The 16,933-nt window shown below is 29.0% G+C and overlaps 2 protein-coding genes across 3 annotated transcripts; one reads left to right on the top strand and one right to left on the bottom strand.

Moving 5' to 3' along the window:
- The first annotated feature begins 2,252 nt into the window (after positions 1–2,252).
- Positions 2,253–3,355, top strand: LOC101495630 (protein SLE1). The gene is made up of 2 exons (XM_004492410.4): positions 2,253–2,505; positions 2,914–3,355. The coding sequence occupies exons 1-2, from the start codon at positions 2,385–2,387 to the stop codon at positions 3,132–3,134; spliced, it is 342 nt and encodes a 113-aa protein (XP_004492467.1). The 5' UTR covers positions 2,253–2,384; the 3' UTR covers positions 3,135–3,355.
- Positions 3,356–3,580: 225 nt separating this feature from the next.
- LOC101495080 (chlorophyll synthase, chloroplastic) lies at positions 3,581–8,336 on the bottom strand. 2 transcript variants are annotated; one of them, XM_027332240.2, is made up of 15 exons: positions 8,138–8,336; positions 7,850–7,894; positions 7,679–7,770; positions 6,321–6,408; positions 6,032–6,117; positions 5,787–5,873; positions 5,636–5,701; positions 5,464–5,547; positions 5,308–5,369; positions 4,928–5,003; positions 4,782–4,844; positions 4,593–4,674; positions 4,226–4,302; positions 4,070–4,117; positions 3,581–3,989 (listed from the first exon to the last, which is right to left on the bottom strand). In XM_027332240.2, exons 1-15 carry the CDS (start codon positions 8,256–8,258, stop codon positions 3,927–3,929), a joined length of 1,140 nt encoding a protein of 379 aa, XP_027188041.1. In that variant the 5' UTR covers positions 8,259–8,336; the 3' UTR covers positions 3,581–3,926. The 2 variants fall into 2 exon arrangements, with proteins under 2 accessions (XP_027188041.1, XP_004492466.1); XM_004492409.4 differs by having other exon boundaries at positions 7,679–7,767.
- Between the last annotated feature and the right edge of the window lie 8,597 nt (positions 8,337–16,933).

Genomic DNA, 16,933 nt, shown 5'->3' with positions numbered 1-16,933 from the left:
TTACTATTTTGAATTTTTATATGCATGAACTTGTTTATTTTATTTAATATTTTTATATATCGTATAATCTATTTTATATATAAAATATATTTTTAGTATTTTTATTTTTATTATTATTATTTTATTATATTAATTATAATAAATATTCACTTTAATATTTTATATATAAGTAGGTGTATAGCGGGACGGAAACTTCATTTAGTTAGGAGGTGGGGAGGCAAACTTGCCCCACCCCATTGATATACTTAATCATGTATGTATTTGTCTATTACATACTTAATCATGTCTATTAAATGTTTTAAAAGATATGGATATTTTGCGTGTTGGATAGGTGGATTTGGCTATCGAATAGAGTTATTGAGTTTAGTGTGAAATCTTGTTATAATGTTTTATTATCAAAGATGTCACGATAGAAATTGATATTATAATTAAGAAGGGTGGAGACTCTTTTTTATCTTAACTTACAACTAGAGTTGAAATATTATTGTATGACACAAACTTCCCATAGTTCCTCATGTGTTTTATGTTTTATCTCTTCTTCTAATGTGAAAGTGTGGAAACACATTTTTAAGGTGTGTCAAGAGATTGATCATTTGAATTTTAAAAAATTCATCATATGTAGAATGTTTCAAAATTAACTATCAATTTTAGTTGGTCATTTTTTTCTACAAATTTCCTTTTAGCAACACAATTTTTTCCCATGTTTAAATTAAAAAAGTAGAATATAAACTTCGAAATTAAAATTTAGATAAAACAGATAGAGAAGATTGAATTATACTAGTGTAATACTTGACTATTGTTACGTTCTTCAATATCTACTTCCATAGAATGAAGGGAACCGGAGAGAGTTTGCACAAGGTTAGGAGAGATGGAGTTAGGAATGAATTATTTCAGCTCATTTTTTTGGGGAAAAAAATCTAAACATAAAATATAGTTTGATTGAGCTTTTACGATATTTTTTACAAAATGAAACCAAATCAAGAAGTACATATAAGTTTCATCCATTCTCCAACACTTTGTTGATTGATCAGCCACCCCCTAATGATTCTCAGAGAGAGGTAGTTAAACAAATTTGGACTTACACATTTAATAATTAAAAAATTAGTTTTTGATTTTTTTTTTCAAATACTAAAAATGTATACTATTAAAACAAATTTATTAAGTACAATGATAAAAATAATATATTTGTTAAAAATATACTATTAAAATAAATTTATTAAGTACAGTGATAAAAATAATATATTTGTTAAAAATATATTTAAACACAACATATTTTTTAAGATAACAATATTGATACAGTGTGGATAAAAAAATAATGATTTGATTTGAATATTGGACAATCTATTCTAAATTACATGAAATTATATTCAAATTAATAGAGGTTGGATTTATTTGGTTTGATTTAATTTCGACTTGGACACTCAAAAATATCAAACTAATTTAACTAACTTCGGTTAAATTTTATAAACTCATCAAATCATTTGATTTAATTTTTATATCTGTAAATGAAACTCACAATTAGAATTTAAGTTAGAAGATTTATTTTATTTTATAATTATAGTGTAGTTATTTTTATAATTTTTTCTTATAGTTTAATATTTTTTTAAAATTATTGAAGACTTTTGAGTAACCATGATCATCCGACTCTCCTTAAATAGGAGTTTACTAATTTAAAGAAGAAGAAAATTCATAAATAGATAAATAAAACTCTTATGTGGTTTATAATAATCAATTGTGCAAAGGTGCTCGGTTCTTTTTTATTATGATGATTGTTTGACGTTTGTTTATTTTCTAGTGTTACTCTTTATGTAGTGAAACTTTTAGTTAGACGATCTTAAAATTTGATGTGATTTGTTCTGCATGTCCTTTCATTAAAAAAAAAAAATTAACTATGCTGTCTTTTTTTAATTTTTGACGAAATTAAGCTGTCTAATAATTCACATAATTAAGCATATATATATATATATATATATATATATTAATAATATTTCACTATTAATTTGAATATAAATAACATGCAAATGATATGCATCTATGACCGCAACCGATTGGTACTTGCTAGAGTTCACCGCGCTGCTGCCAACACTAAATATGTGTCATCATGACATGCCATTTTAACAGTGGCACGTGCGTTCGTGTCATCTTTCACCATTAGCCACGCTTCTTGCACGTGTCCATCATGATTCATATACTAGTTTGTAAATTTATTTATTTATTGCCATGCATTAGTTTACTAGTTTTAATGCAAATTTTGCAGCTATAAATAAAACCATGAAACCTTTCATTTTCTCTCAGTGTTGTCAAGAATCGTCAAGGCCTTTTCTTCACTGACACTGTTAAGAGTAGTGGTAGCTATCAATATCATTGTAGTAGAACAAGAAAGCATGGCATCTAAAAAACAACAAAACCGTGAAGAACTTGAAGAGAGAGCAAGGCAGGGTGAAACTGTTGTTCCTGGTGGTACTGGTGGAAAGAGTCTTGAAGCTCAACAACACCTTGCTGAAGGCATCACATTCATTTACAGTTTTTAATAACTGTATAAAATATTTCATTATTACACTGTTCTGCGATATTAAGTTAACTACTTATATTATTTTTTAAATATCATATAAAATTTTATAGAGGATCCACAACACTATAGGAAAGTAGAAGTTTACTATCTTTTTCTGTCTTTACAGAATATCATCAATCAAGTTACATTCTCTATAGTAAGAAAGAGGAAGACAGTGAATATTTATATTTTTTATGAGAAAATGTGTGTTGTGGTTGAAGTTTTTAATAGTTTTAAATTATATATATATATATATATGCGGTGGTGCACCTTAGAAATATTTGTATGGTGACACTTTATATCCTATATTAACCATTTGATGAATATATTGACTTGTTATTATGATGTGAATGGAAGTGTAGGAAGGAGCCGTGGAGGGCAGACAAGGAAGCAGCAGTTAGGGTCAGAAGGGTATCAAGAGATGGGAGCTAAAGGAGGGCAGACAAGGAAGGAACAGATGGGGAGAGAGGGGTATCAAGAGATGGGGCGCAAAGGAGGGCTTAGCACTATGGATAAGTCTGGTGAACAACGTGCTGCTGAGCAAGGCATAGACATTGATGAATCCAAGTTTAGGAATGACTAAAAAACATAACATACATGTCCTTAGTTATGGTGTTTTGGTTTGTTTTTCCACTTGTTCGGTTGAAACTGTGTAGGAGTACTGTGTAACATACATGTCCTTGAAAATGTGTTTTGTTTTGATGTTGTTTGTTAGTACCAAGAAAATGGATGTTTATTATGTTGTATGAAGTGTTAAAACTGCCAATGACTTCTCCTTGGGCTTATATAATTGATGTTTTCTTATCTTCTTTAAATATTGAGTTTTTTTTTTTATAAGTTTTGAGTGCCGTTATGAAGCTTGATATTAAGCCTATGAGAATTTGAATACAAACTATGTTGTGTCTATATTGTATTGAAGAATGAATGCTGTTATTACATATAATGAATGCAGTAATAATGGTGGAATGGATGAGGCAGAGGGAATAATATCAACATTTAAATTCCTAATTGACTTGGCAAGTATATCAATAAACCATGAAAGGCAATCAAGGTTATATTTATTAAATCATGAAAGGGAATTGTAAATGTATATGTCTACAATACATTTTGTACAATTAGTCACTTTTTAAAGTTTCCTAAATCTTCTCAACCTTAACTTATAAATTATCAAAAACTTAAGTGGATAAGAGAAGACAGAACAAAACAAAAGCTAGAGGGAAAAACAGAAAAATAGTAAGTACAAACTTTGATGATAGCCCTGTATGCAGGGTGACAAATTAAAAAACTATGGCACACATCTTCAATGAAGGCAACTAACAAAAGCCTCAAATTTGTGAAGTTCCTTCTAAATGGTGACTCCCTTAACATCTTTTTGTCAGTGGCTAGTTGCTAGAGCAGTAACCAACAGACCAAGAACCAAAAATGGTTGTGCACTAGCCTGCCATAATTAAAGATGTCATGTAACATTGCCATGCCGATATATAATTAGATGAAGAAGTTTTAGAGGTTAAAATATACCTGATATTTAACATCATATTTCACAGGGTCCTTCAGGAAATACTTGAACTGCAAGGCATAAGATGATAAGAACCAATGAGATGTCACAATCAATTAAGATAGGAAAAAGAAAAGGAACACTAAGCATGTCTTTAGCTATGAAATTGTGCATTGTACCTGAAATATGACTTGTGGAGCTATTAAGGCAAGTAGAGCCAATGCATAATATGGTTTACCAGCCCCAAGTAGATATCCTGCAACCATAAATAAAATCACCAAAATGATCAAAGATTACGAATTAGAAATGAAATTTCAGTAGTAGCTGTTAGTTATAAGCTTTTAAAAAGATATGAAGATTGATATTGAACATGCGACAATAACATTCATATTTTAAAAGCATTGATTCATTAAGTAGCTTGGTTTTCCCTTAGCTAATATATGTTAACTAGTTTCCAACTTTATGATTATAGCACCATGCAAAACATTCAAAGCATAATAGAATAGAGAGTAATTATTTGGATATCTTTGAGGGATCAAAATGTACCAGCAACAGATAATTGTGTAATGTCAATAGCGCCAACACATATCCATTTTGCAGTTTCAGCACCAAAAGCAACAGGAAGAGACTAATCAAACAAGATTGTCAATAGAAAAGTTAGCAGCAGCTACTTCAATGAATGAAAAATGTTCAGCTTAGAGTTACTGAAAAGTAAAGAATAGCAATATAGTAAACCTGAAGTCCTAGAGCTCTATCCCCTTCAACACTTTTGAAGTCATTTACAATGGCAATTCCCAACTGCAAATATTAATGACCAGTATAAGGTAATGTTTGAAATATTATAATATCCAACAAAATGTGATGAAGAATATAGTACATACTCCAGCTATGCTGTATAGGAGTGTGAGTACAATAATGTCTGGTGTAAGAGTCCCAAACAAAGCCTGACCAGCCCACCTAATTGAAAATGAAATCAATGAATTAACAAAAACTAAATGTTCATAACAACGATAACAGTTCAAGCATTGAATAAATGTGAGATGCACTTTTAGTCTGTTGGCATAAACTAGTTTTACGCCGATGTCCAATGAGAAATCAATATTTTGCAGTTTATTTTTAAAATGCGGTTGCAAAGAGTGCTTTTATGGCAATATGATGAATTTTCATTGATGTCGGTGTAAAACTAATTTACACCAACAGGGCATCCCCATTGAACTCTTAAATATAAAACAACTAGTTATCAAAGTAGAAGGTACCACACCATGGCAAACTAATGTAACTTGCTCCAAGGGCAAAGTTTCCAATCCATCCATTTTGTTTTAACTATAAGAAATGTAGAATTGAATCAAATGACCATAAAAGGCAAAAGGAACAGAAAATATAAAGAAAAAATGAAGAAATTCTCTTAAAGAACTACCTTTAAGGGAGGTGCAGAATATATATATGACAGCAGGGATCCACCCAATGCAAGGTAAAAAATTATAGGGAAATCATGCCCTGCCTGTAAAGGAGAAGATTTTAGCAACCAAGCTTCTGATAATTTTCATTCAGAAGAGATGGACTCTGTAATTTTTTAGTGCAGTACCCACCAATATATCTAATATACCAGCCGTGGTAAGACCTCCTAGTAGCAGCACCCATATTTGAGTGATTACCTGCAGATTTTGAGTAAAAAGATGAACAAACTAACAAGTAACAAAAGGAAAAGACATATATAAGTCTCAGATTTACAAGATATACCTCATTCTCGGATATTGCTCCAGAAGGAATTGGTCTATAAGGTTCGTTTATTGCATCAATTTCTCGGTCATACCAATCATTTAGAGTCTGAAAAATTTAGAAACCAACATTTCATGTCACATCAGTTTTTGTGGTTGCATCTAATGGCGGCTGGTAAGACTTTATACAACAACAACCAAATCTTATCCCACTAAGTAGGGTCGGCTAAGCTGGTAGAACTTTATATCAGAAAAATATAATATTACCTGTGTATATCCTGTCAAGAACGGGCCAGACATCATCATGCACAAAATAGATTTAGCAACATCCTCAAAGTTCCAATGGAAATTTCCTATTCAAAGAGCATAGCTTATTCAGAACATTCAGAAGTTGTAACAAATCACATTCATATATGAATCTATACCACCATGAAGATGAAGCATTGAACAGAAAGCTTTGAAGTGCATGTTCTTAAACAATTGGTGTAGCAAATCACAAGATTAAACTTTTATGACCATGCATGCCACATTTTAATGTTATGCAAAAATTTAGTACCAGAAGCAGCAGCGCCGCAAACTACACCCCACACTAATGGAGGCCAAGTTACAGGCTTTGTAAGTTGAAGACGAATCTTCCATTTATTCTGCACAATACATTAAATAATGGATTATCAAATACAGATATTTGTCAAAAGCTGAAATCTTGTCATTATATTACTTTACTATGCAATAAAGCAATAAACTTGCCGTTGTGACTTTTTTTTAAAAAAAAAAGAACATCCAGTAGTTACTTAAAACCAAAGTGATACTTTTAGGGGTGTAAACCTGCAATACTTGGTTTCAAACTAAAAATTTCCCTTTGGCGCGGGGTGAAATCAGAGGCTTGTGGGGAGGTTGATGAATCCAACTGTCTGAACTCTAAATATCAATTTTCCAGTCCGCATTGTGACTCAATTCACAACCAAATCAAATGAGGGGCACTTGGAGGCAGGGTACAAAATCTTGAGGCATCTACAGATAACCTTCCAGAAGGATCACTTTTTCAGAAAGGGAAATTATAAAGGATCAAAGGTGTACTCGGTTGCAGATTAGGCTAGTTCAGCAAAACATAACCATGGTTTGCAAGAGTAGTGCAAAGGCAGGTTTATGTGCTCCAGCATTTGGAATATGTGAAGATATTGAGGCTCCTCAAGGAATTAAACTTCAATGTTGAATTGCCAATGAAGATCTTCTAAGATAACATGGGAACAATTGGGATAGTTAAGAATCCTATTCATCATAGTAGAGTATGCAAAAAGCAAACTGTGGTGTAGAGGCAAAATTTGTGCTCTAGCACATAGGAATATCAATGTTAAGGCTCCTTGAGGAATTAAACGTCAGTCATGACTTGCAAATTGCAATTACCAATGAGTCTCTATCTATTAGTATTATACAAAAGAAATTTATTATAGACACTGATATAATTAGATCTATTCAATTAATGTGTTCAAGGATAACATGGCAACAATTAGAAAAATTGAGAATCCTATTTATCGTGATAGGATAATGCATCTTGAGATTGATAGCATTTCATTACGGAGAAGATCAACTAAAGCCATATCGAATTTAATAATGTCTTCACCGGCTCTCAAGTACAATATGTGTTAATCGAGCCGAGGCCTTGTCAACGGGTGTATTTAAAGAGTTGAGCCACTAGTTAGAAATGATCAATACTACTTTTGTTTCGTTGTTTAGTTTGATTATGTTTCTAAGTTAACAAATTAGGTGATTTTGTTTTTATGTCTTGACCTTGTGATACTTGATTGCTCAAATTCAACTATATCCAATATGTATCCACAATGAAAATGGAAAACAAATTTTTAAATCCAAATCAGAGAATGGAAAGAAAATGGAATAAGGTTGAGATTGACTAACAGTTTCTAGAGAAGCTCCTTTAATACCAAGAAGCTGATTGAAGCTTGATCCATTTTTAGCTGGTGCCTTATCTGGTGCCTCAGATTTAACTGCTTAAACACCAAAAAAAGAAATTTAAGTGAAAAATGAAAACAATATGAAACCATAAAATAAAACCCCATGAAAAAAAACCTTCATTTGCATCAGTTTCAGCTGCTCTAATGGTAAATCTTCTCTCTGCAATGTCCACACAAACACCAATAATTTTATTTTCAGAAAAAACATAGAAAGTGACATAGCAAAAAAACATAAAAACCTTAACTTTAACTACGTTGGTTGCTAAGAAACTATGCAGATGCATGATTGGTTAGCACATTGGATATGGAAATTAAAAAGGAATCTCAAAAGGGTATTCTGAGTACACAAAAGTTCACTCTATGAGTAACTAAAAAGAGCTTCTTTTTTTTGAAGTCAACTTACTAGTAAATGATGCAGAAAAAGGTGTCAAAAAGGGTCTTGTTTGAAGTGAAGGGGTTCTTGTTGTTGTTGTGGGTGATAATATTTTTGGTGAAACTGAAAGCATGTTAATAAGGGAAGCCATTGAAGACAACAAGGTTAGAGATGCCACACACTTGAAAAGACCTGTGTTATCAATGTTTTTGGTTGTAGTGATAATAATCAAATTTTAATGTAAATAATAAATGTTTTTCAGACATGGTTCGAACCGGGTTCTGTTTAGTATGGTTTGGTTCTGGCCTGGGAGGGTCTAAGTTCTCCATAACGCAATAAAAATATTCCAATGATATATATCCTTATAATTTAGGTTGGGACATTATTCTAGCTAACAAAATCGGCTTTTAAGATTTTCACCATAAGAAAAATTGTTCCTAAGATGAGTATTATTCATCACTGGTAAATATTTTTTAAAATTTTATGTTACTTAATGTATAATTTCTTAGACACCTAATATTATTTATTTTTTAAAAGAAGTCAAATATAATATATAGTAAAGATTCTTCAAACACATAATGTGTCAAGAAAATAAAACATGCAAAATTATAATGTATAGAAGACGAGTTCTAAAAGTAAAAAGGGACACACACTTCCCTCAAACTAAAATTTAAAAATAAAACACCCAAAATAGATCAAGGATAAATTTCCGAACAAAGCATGGGATTGATCGACCATTCATTAAACTCGTAATTATAACATTTGACTTTTGCTTTAGCCACCACCAAGACTGAAATTCAATATATTCATACACAATGACAATCACAAAATCCTAATGAAAAAAAGAATTAACAATATACAGTTTTTCATAAAAATCAAACGCAAGACATCCATACTATCTATAATTGCTCTCGAATCCTTCTTGTTGCCCCAAATATACCACAAAATGCATGAACATGACCAACCAAATTATTGGGCATCACACCTAATTCCCAACCAATTCATCATCAAACCCCTAATGCTTCAAAACATCGGACACTCAAAGAATAAGTGTTGAGATGTTTCTTCAAAGCCACAACCACTACTACAAGTTGAGATCCCACACTTGACATCTAATGTTGGCCTAAATGGTTTAATGACAATTATTTCATAATAGATGGCTCAACAAATTTTATATAGACTTTAGTATCTTATTACAATTTCAGTTGAGTATACAAAATCAGTTTATAGAGTTAAAGATGTCATCTTATTTAAAGTCATTTTTAGACCGTATCTAGCAAATATAAGACTCTTAACACTCAACTAAATAAGTGTGTAAAACATTTTCAACAAACGGTCAATCAAAATTATATTCATAAACCAAAAAAACATATTTTGTGATGAATGAAGTATAAGGAAAATAAGTTCATATTTCTTTAAATAAAATATAGGCAAAATCAATAACTTCTCTCATATTTAATTATAGTATTTCTAAATTACATCTTACTTAATAAAACTTTTTATATTTCTAATATCATATTTGTTACTCCTTGAAGGTAATTTAGATAATACATTTAATTTTATTTATTTATTTGGATTGCAAAATTTAAATGTGATCAATAATTTTTTAATATGCATAATTTGACTATTTTTACTTATAATTCATTCTAAATAACATGAACTGCATTAACAATTAATCTTGTTTGAAAATAACTTAAAAACACATAACAAAAAGGTTTATATGAAAATAAATTATTTAATTAAAAATATAGAGAAAAAATAAGTGATTTCGAATTAACAATTAATCTTAAATTACTCTTCTTTTATGATTGAAAAGAAAAGATACCAAGATAAATATGTTGCGACGACTAGTTAAAAAAAGATCGTGATTAGTATATTTGGGAACCTGTTTTCTTATCAACAAATAGTTATAATAGAAACTTGTGTAATCGGAACATTGACATAAACCCTCTAATTAGGAATTTCACATTTTTTTTATAGTATAACCTAAACTTTGAAAACTTGATTGATATCCTTAATTTTGTACACTCATCACTCTAACCTTAGAAGAAACATGTAATTAAATTCTAAAATATAAGCATAACCTATGCTTAGTTGGTATCAACAATTTTTAGATTCATATATATCATTTATAAATATCATGGTTCAAGTATGTTATCCTTCAAGAGTTCTATATTTCACCCCTACTTCTTCATTCAAAACAATTTTTTGTTAAGGTTATAATTAATTTGGTAAATGGAATAAAAATGAAATGAAAATCTAATTACATTTTTATGTCATACAAAGTTTTATATACTTAAACATCTTGAATGTGAATATGGTTTTCTTTTGCAAGTCTTATACCTATAATAAATATCCATAAATTGTTTCTCGATACTAAATCTAATTTCTTTCAACTCTCATCCCCTCTTCACACCCCACCACTGTGAGTATGTGATCACGGCTGAAACCTACCATGCATCACCTCACCATTAAATATTAAAATTTTAAATTAAATATTGATATTAAAATTTTGTAATTTTATGGGCTAATTTTTTAGATCCAAACGTATCTTCAAAAACATTAACTAGACATCTTATAGTAATTAATATTATTAGTAAATGTTTTTGATGCATAATATAAATTAATTAATTATAATGCCTCAAGCACTAACAAAAAATAAAGAATGCTAGGCTAACTAACTATAAGTGGTCCATGACTCCATCATCAATTTTTTGATTGGCGTGAAACTAGATAAATTTGTGACATTTAGAACGTTAGATGTAATGTCCTACTACAAATATGTATTGGATAGGTCAGCATATTAATTTACACTTCACAAGAAGGAACATAGCTAAACTGATGATAGTAAACTAGGTAATATAAATTCAGTTTGGGGGCTACCTAGAAATAATGTCACTAACTCTTAAAAGCTCAATAATTAAAAAATTTCTTGGTATGGGATACAATTAGGCATATGCTGGTTGTTGATCTCATTGTCAATTCTTCTATGATTCACGAGACATTTATGTACTCTTCAATTCCATTGTACGATGACTTAATGTGAAGATCCATTTTGTTGTACAATAAAAACTGATCCTAAGAACAAAAAAAAAACGCATGATCCAATTTACTTTTGAACAAAATAAAAACTGTTTTAATTATTAAGAAAAATAAATGGAGATAATCCAATCTATGATATGAACTATCATAAAATAATGTAGAGATTTGTGTGTAGTAAGGCCTATATTGTCGTGAACACTCTGAAAAGTCATGATGTTTTTTGTTATAGAGAGGTTCTGCATTCTCTCTAACTCTCCCCCTTTCAAGCCACTCTTACTTAGGGTTTTCTTCTTCCCTTAGTGGAGGCCTTTTCCCCATCGATTTATGTTTCTTGGAAGAAGGAACAACAACAAAATCAACTATTTGTTCGTTTTGACATATAAATAAAATATCTTGAAGAATATTAAAAAGTGTGAATAAAAGACTCCATTAAAACATCGATGATTAGATATTTTTAGTGAATTTATAATGATTTTTATTTTTATTTTATAAAAATATATTTTTTAATCTTTGTTGAAATGACGAATTTTTAATTTTTGTTTTTCCTTTAATTCATGTGGTGACATTTCAAATTTTTCTATTTGAATTACAAATTTTATGTTTTAGATTTTTTAAAGATGAGGTGGAAGAGAAATATGATAGAGAGGAAGAAAATAAAAAACGAACCTAAGAGAAAATTAATTCAATTTAGAGAATATATATTTTAGCCAAAACTTAAATGACCGATCTATAAATAAACATTTTTTTTTTAATTTATCATGTCAGCATCATTTTGCACAAATCATTAACGGCCACATGATGTATTTTAAATGGAATTATCATTAAAAAAATTGTAAATGAACCAAAATATAAAGGTTAACATTGCACATGAGATGTCACTTACAATCAAATGGGAAAAAACCCCAAAAAAAACTTACACGGGGACCAAAGTTAAACATAAAGGCTAAAAGACTATTTTAATTTTATTTTAAATTTTTTTATTTCTTAATGATAAAATAACTAAATTTTCTTAATATTCGTATCAAATTTTAGAATTTGACTCTTTTAAAGTAAAATAATGGTAAAATAAACAAATCAATAGTTGATATTACAATTGTCTATGATCGGTCATACATGTGTATAACTGATTTGATTATTGATGTTAATGTTAATCAATTTATTATTATTCTTAAATTCTTTAGAGACAATATTGCATATGGCATAACTCAACTAGAGTTAAGACGACACATTAGAAGATGAATAGAGGTGTGACCTCCAAAGACATAGTATGGATATATCATAAAGGTGTGACCTCCAAAGACATTATTTTAAGAAGTCAAATATAATATATAATAAAGATTCTTCAACCACAAGATGTGTCAAGAAAATAAAACATACAAAATTACGATCTATAGAATACAAGTTCTAAAAGCAAAAACGGTCATACACTCTCCTAAAACTAAAATTTAAAAATAAAACACTCAAAATAATTCAAGGATAAACGCCCAAACAAAACATAGGATTGATTGAGCTTGTAATTAAAAATATTAACTTTTGCTTTGAGTCACCACTAAAACTCCAATTTAATAGATTCAAGCAAATTGACGATCACAAAATCTTGATCGAAAAATACCTAAGAATTTATAACTTTCATAAAAACCAAAAAGTATGACATCCATATGACTTGTAATTTCTCACAAATCCTTCTTGTTGTCCCAATAGACACCACAAAACAAAATCATTGGACATCACACAACTAATTTCCAACCAATTAACCACCAAACCCCTAATGCTTCCATACATGATACACTTAAAGAATAAGTGTTGAGATGTTTCTCCAAAGCGGCAACTACTACTACAACTTGAGATCCCACACTAGACATCTAATATTGGTATGAAAACTTCAATGGCAACAATTTGATAATAGATGGTTCAATATATTTTGTATAGACTTTAATACAATCTTATAACTTCAATTGAGTTTAATTTATAGAGTTATAGATATCACTTTGTTTAAGGTCAATTTTAGATTTTATCTATCAAATACGAGACTCTTAACACATAATTAAATAAGTGTGTGAAACACTTTTAAACAAAAAGTCAATCAAAATTATACTCATAAATCAAAGAAGCATATTTCCTCTTAAATGAAGTATAAGAAAAATTAACTCATATTTCTTGAAATAAAATATAAATAAAATCGATAACTTCTCTCATATTTAATTATAATATTTCTAATTTACCTCTTACTTAATAAAACTTTTTATATTTCTAATATCATATTTATTAGTCCTTGAGAGTAATTTAAGCAATACACTTAATTTTTTTATTTGGATTACAAAAATTAAATGTGATCAACAATTTTTTAATATGCATAATTTAATTATTTTTACTTATAATTTATTCTAGAAGGAGTATAATGCAAGTGGTTGGTGTGGGAGAATTTATAAACCTTAAAAGTATTGATTTCTAATCATAAAAAATAAAATAAAAACTTGTTAAATATGTGTGAAAGATACTCTAAAAATATCAAAACTATACTGTTGCCCCTTTATTTTTGTACTTTAATGCATTATCTCTCTATTTCCATTAAAACGAGATTTTAGTCTCCATTTTATTTATTTAGTTATTGGTTCGTTTAATCTTCATTTATAATTACGAAGTTTTAGTCATTTGTTTCAAAAGTTTGAGATGTTTTTTCTGTTTGAAGCATTGTTGATTTGGATAAAAAATATGAAGATTTGAAAAGGATAAATTTATATTTAATTAATAAAATTAAACATAAAAGTATAGTATGATTTTTAGTCTTTTATAAAATGGTTTTTAGTCTCTTTAGTTTTTTTTATCTCCTTTTTATTAATGTATTTTTTCGCTTAAAAAACACAATAAATATGTCATTGACATCGATGAAAATAACATGTCATAAATAATTAGTCTCAAACTTAATTGTAGAGAAAATGTTAAATTGAGGGACTCAAATCTTTGATTTGAAAATGGAGGAAGGAGATTCTAATTCAATTAAAATTAAAATAACGAGACCAAAATGATTTTGATTTTTTTCTTCTTCATAATAATCTAACTCTTATCTCTCTAATTGTCATCTTATTTACTTCTTGCAACAATATATATTCTTATTGTTATATACTCCCTCCTCCGGTAATAATTATAAACAAAAATACATTTTATTGTTGGTTATATTTTTATATCGAAGTGATCAGTGTATATAAATTTGTCACGTCTAATTTCACGGTACTCTTCCACTCAACAAACAACATGGACTGCATTAATTTAATTATTCTTTTCTGCCGTTGTAATTTTTAATTTCACTAAAAATATTAATTTATTTAAATTAGGAAAATATATAAAATAACATAAATATAATTTTTTTTTAAACTAAAAAATGATGAATATGTGAATAAATTTATGATATTTAAATTAATAACATAACATGTCGAAATGTTTATAAATTTGACAAAATTAAAGTAATCAAAATATTTATATCTTTAAATCTGCGACATTGAAGATGTTGAAGTCGTTGATTGAATATATTTATATTAATCAAAGTTAATTTATTGATCTAAATGAAATAAACATCGTAATAAAAAAAAACAAGCGTTATATTTAACTATAAAATAACAAAAAAAACAGATTTATATGAAAACTATTTATTTAACTAAAAATATATAATAAAAAAAACTAGTAATTTCGAAAAAAAAAAATTAAATTACGAATCTTTTACAATTGAAAAGAAAAGACACAGGGAACTTTGTGAATAGCATATTTCGGAACCCGTTTTCCGATCAACAAATAAATAGTTATAACACACTATAATTTCTCTTTCCTGCTGTAGTAATTATTAGTAATTATTTTTGATGCATACTATAAATTAGTTAATTATAATGCCTCAAGCACTAACAAAAAATAAAGAATGCTAGGCTAACTAACTATAAGTGGTCCATGACTCCATCATCAATTTTTTGCTTGGCGTGAAACTAGATAAATTCGTGACATTTAGAATTTTAGATGTAATGTCCTACTACAAATATGTGTGGGGATAGGTCAATATATTAATTTATACTTAACAAGAAGGAACAGAGCTCAGCGATATATTTATTTATCTTTTTGTCACCAATCAGATCTTAAACTGATGATCGTAAACTAGGGAATATAAATTCAGTTTTGGGGCTAGCTAGGAATAATGCCACTTACTCTAAAACCTCAATAATTTAATTTGTATAGAAATTTTTGTACGTAGGGATCATATTTCTGAGAAAAATAGGTTAATGTATATTTTTGTATGTATAAATTTTGTATGTAGGGATCATATTTTAGGTTGTCTTAGAGAAATATTTTTGATACTTTTTTAGAAAAAAAAATATAATTTTTTTAAAATATATTAATTAATAAAATAATAGATCTATGAATTCTCTTATTTAAGTTCATAAAAAATAATAAAATAATAGGTCGGAGTCTTAAAAAAGCTTATTTTAATTGGGAGTCTAGTATTAGGGACTTAGTATGAGATTTTTTTTAAAAGAACTAGAGATTTAGTATGAGATTTTTTAAAAAGAGCTTGAGACTTTGGGACTTTATTACCATTTGTATATGTAGACCAAATTCTTTTCAAAACAATTCTCTTATAATCGAAGGGAGTATATTACGAGATTTATTATAGTATTTAAGAAGATTGTTTGTCCTAAGTCTTAATTCAATAAAAAAAAAATAGGCTAAATTACATTCGTGGTCCTTTAACTTAAGTCCAGGTAACGTTTTGGTCCTTTAACTTTTTTTTTTCCATTTCAGTATTTTATCTTTTGAAATAATTTCAATTTTACCCTTTAAGTGAGATTCCGTTAGGGCAACGTTAACAAATTCCCTCATCCGTTTTCTTTCCAGTTTTTTCTCTTTGATATTTATAAATCTCTTGTTTGGTATTCTCATCTCCACTGATTTCCATATTCTCATTTTCGTCTTCTTATTTTCCTGTTTTCTTATCTCATCTCCACTAATTTCCCTCTTCTCATCTCCATCGTTTTCCTCTGCGTCTTCCGTGAAATGCTATCGTCTTCGCGTTTTCTTCGTGAATCTCCGTGAAATCGTAAATTAATGATCTGAATCTTCCTGAATCCCGTTTTCTTCCTGAAGCTTCAAGAAATCGTAATCGCACATTGAGAGGAAAAGGTAACGTGTTTATGGATTCTGATGTTTAATGATCTGATTTATTTTAGGGTTTAGGTTTAGGGTTTAGTTGGGTTCTTATGGTATTTATTAGTTGCATGTGTTTGATTTTGAATGATTTTATTCTTACATGTGTTGATTATTTTGGGTCAAGGGTTTGTGGTCCACACATACATATTCCTTCCTGTTTTTCTAAGATTATGGGGTCAGATCTGTGGTACCTACCATTTGATTATAGTTTTCTATTAATGGGTTTTTTTATGTGTTTTCAATGTAAAAAAGCAGAATGGATGTCTTTTTCGTCGATGTTCACCATGGAGGGTGTTTTTTGGATGACACAATGGAAGTGTACCAAGGTGAAGTTTCTAATTGGAAATGTGATGCTGACAGGTGGAGTTACTTTGAGATTTTGGATATTATTAAACAAATGAGGTATCCTGAAGTTGTGAGTATATGGTATGAGGCGTATGGTGAGAAAAAGTTTTTGGAAAATGACATTGGGGCAATGGAAATGGTAAATTTTGCCAAGGCTAATGGGAAGGTGAATTTGTATCTTATTCATCCAATATCCCAGCCCATATTTATGGATAATGTGGAGAATAAGACTCAAAAAAATGAAGCTAAAAA

This window comes from Cicer arietinum, chromosome 3 (assembly GCF_000331145.2).
Source record: "Cicer arietinum cultivar CDC Frontier isolate Library 1 chromosome 3, Cicar.CDCFrontier_v2.0, whole genome shotgun sequence".
Taxonomy (NCBI): domain Eukaryota; kingdom Viridiplantae; phylum Streptophyta; class Magnoliopsida; order Fabales; family Fabaceae; genus Cicer; species Cicer arietinum.
This window is presented reverse-complemented; position numbering and strand designations above follow the sequence as displayed.

Bases quoted from the DNA above. Each gene is read 5' to 3' on its own strand.
- LOC101495630 (XM_004492410.4), top strand. From the start codon at position 2,385: ATGGCATCTAAAAAACAACAAAACCGTGAAGAACTTGAAGAGAGAGCA. The intron at 2,506-2,913 runs GCATCACATTCA...ATGGAAGTGTAG, and splicing joins TCAACAACACCTTGCTGAAG to GAAGGAGCCGTGGAGGGCAG.
- LOC101495080 (XM_027332240.2), bottom strand. From the start codon at position 8,258: ATGGCTTCCCTTATTAACATGCTTTCAGTTTCACCAAAAATATTATCA. The intron at 7,771-7,849 runs GTTTTTTTTCAT...TTGGTGTTTAAG, and splicing joins TGAAACTGATGCAAATGAAG to CAGTTAAATCTGAGGCACCA. The intron at 6,409-7,678 runs GTTAGTCAATCT...TGTATTGTGCAG, and splicing joins AAGGAGCTTCTCTAGAAACT to AATAAATGGAAGATTCGTCT.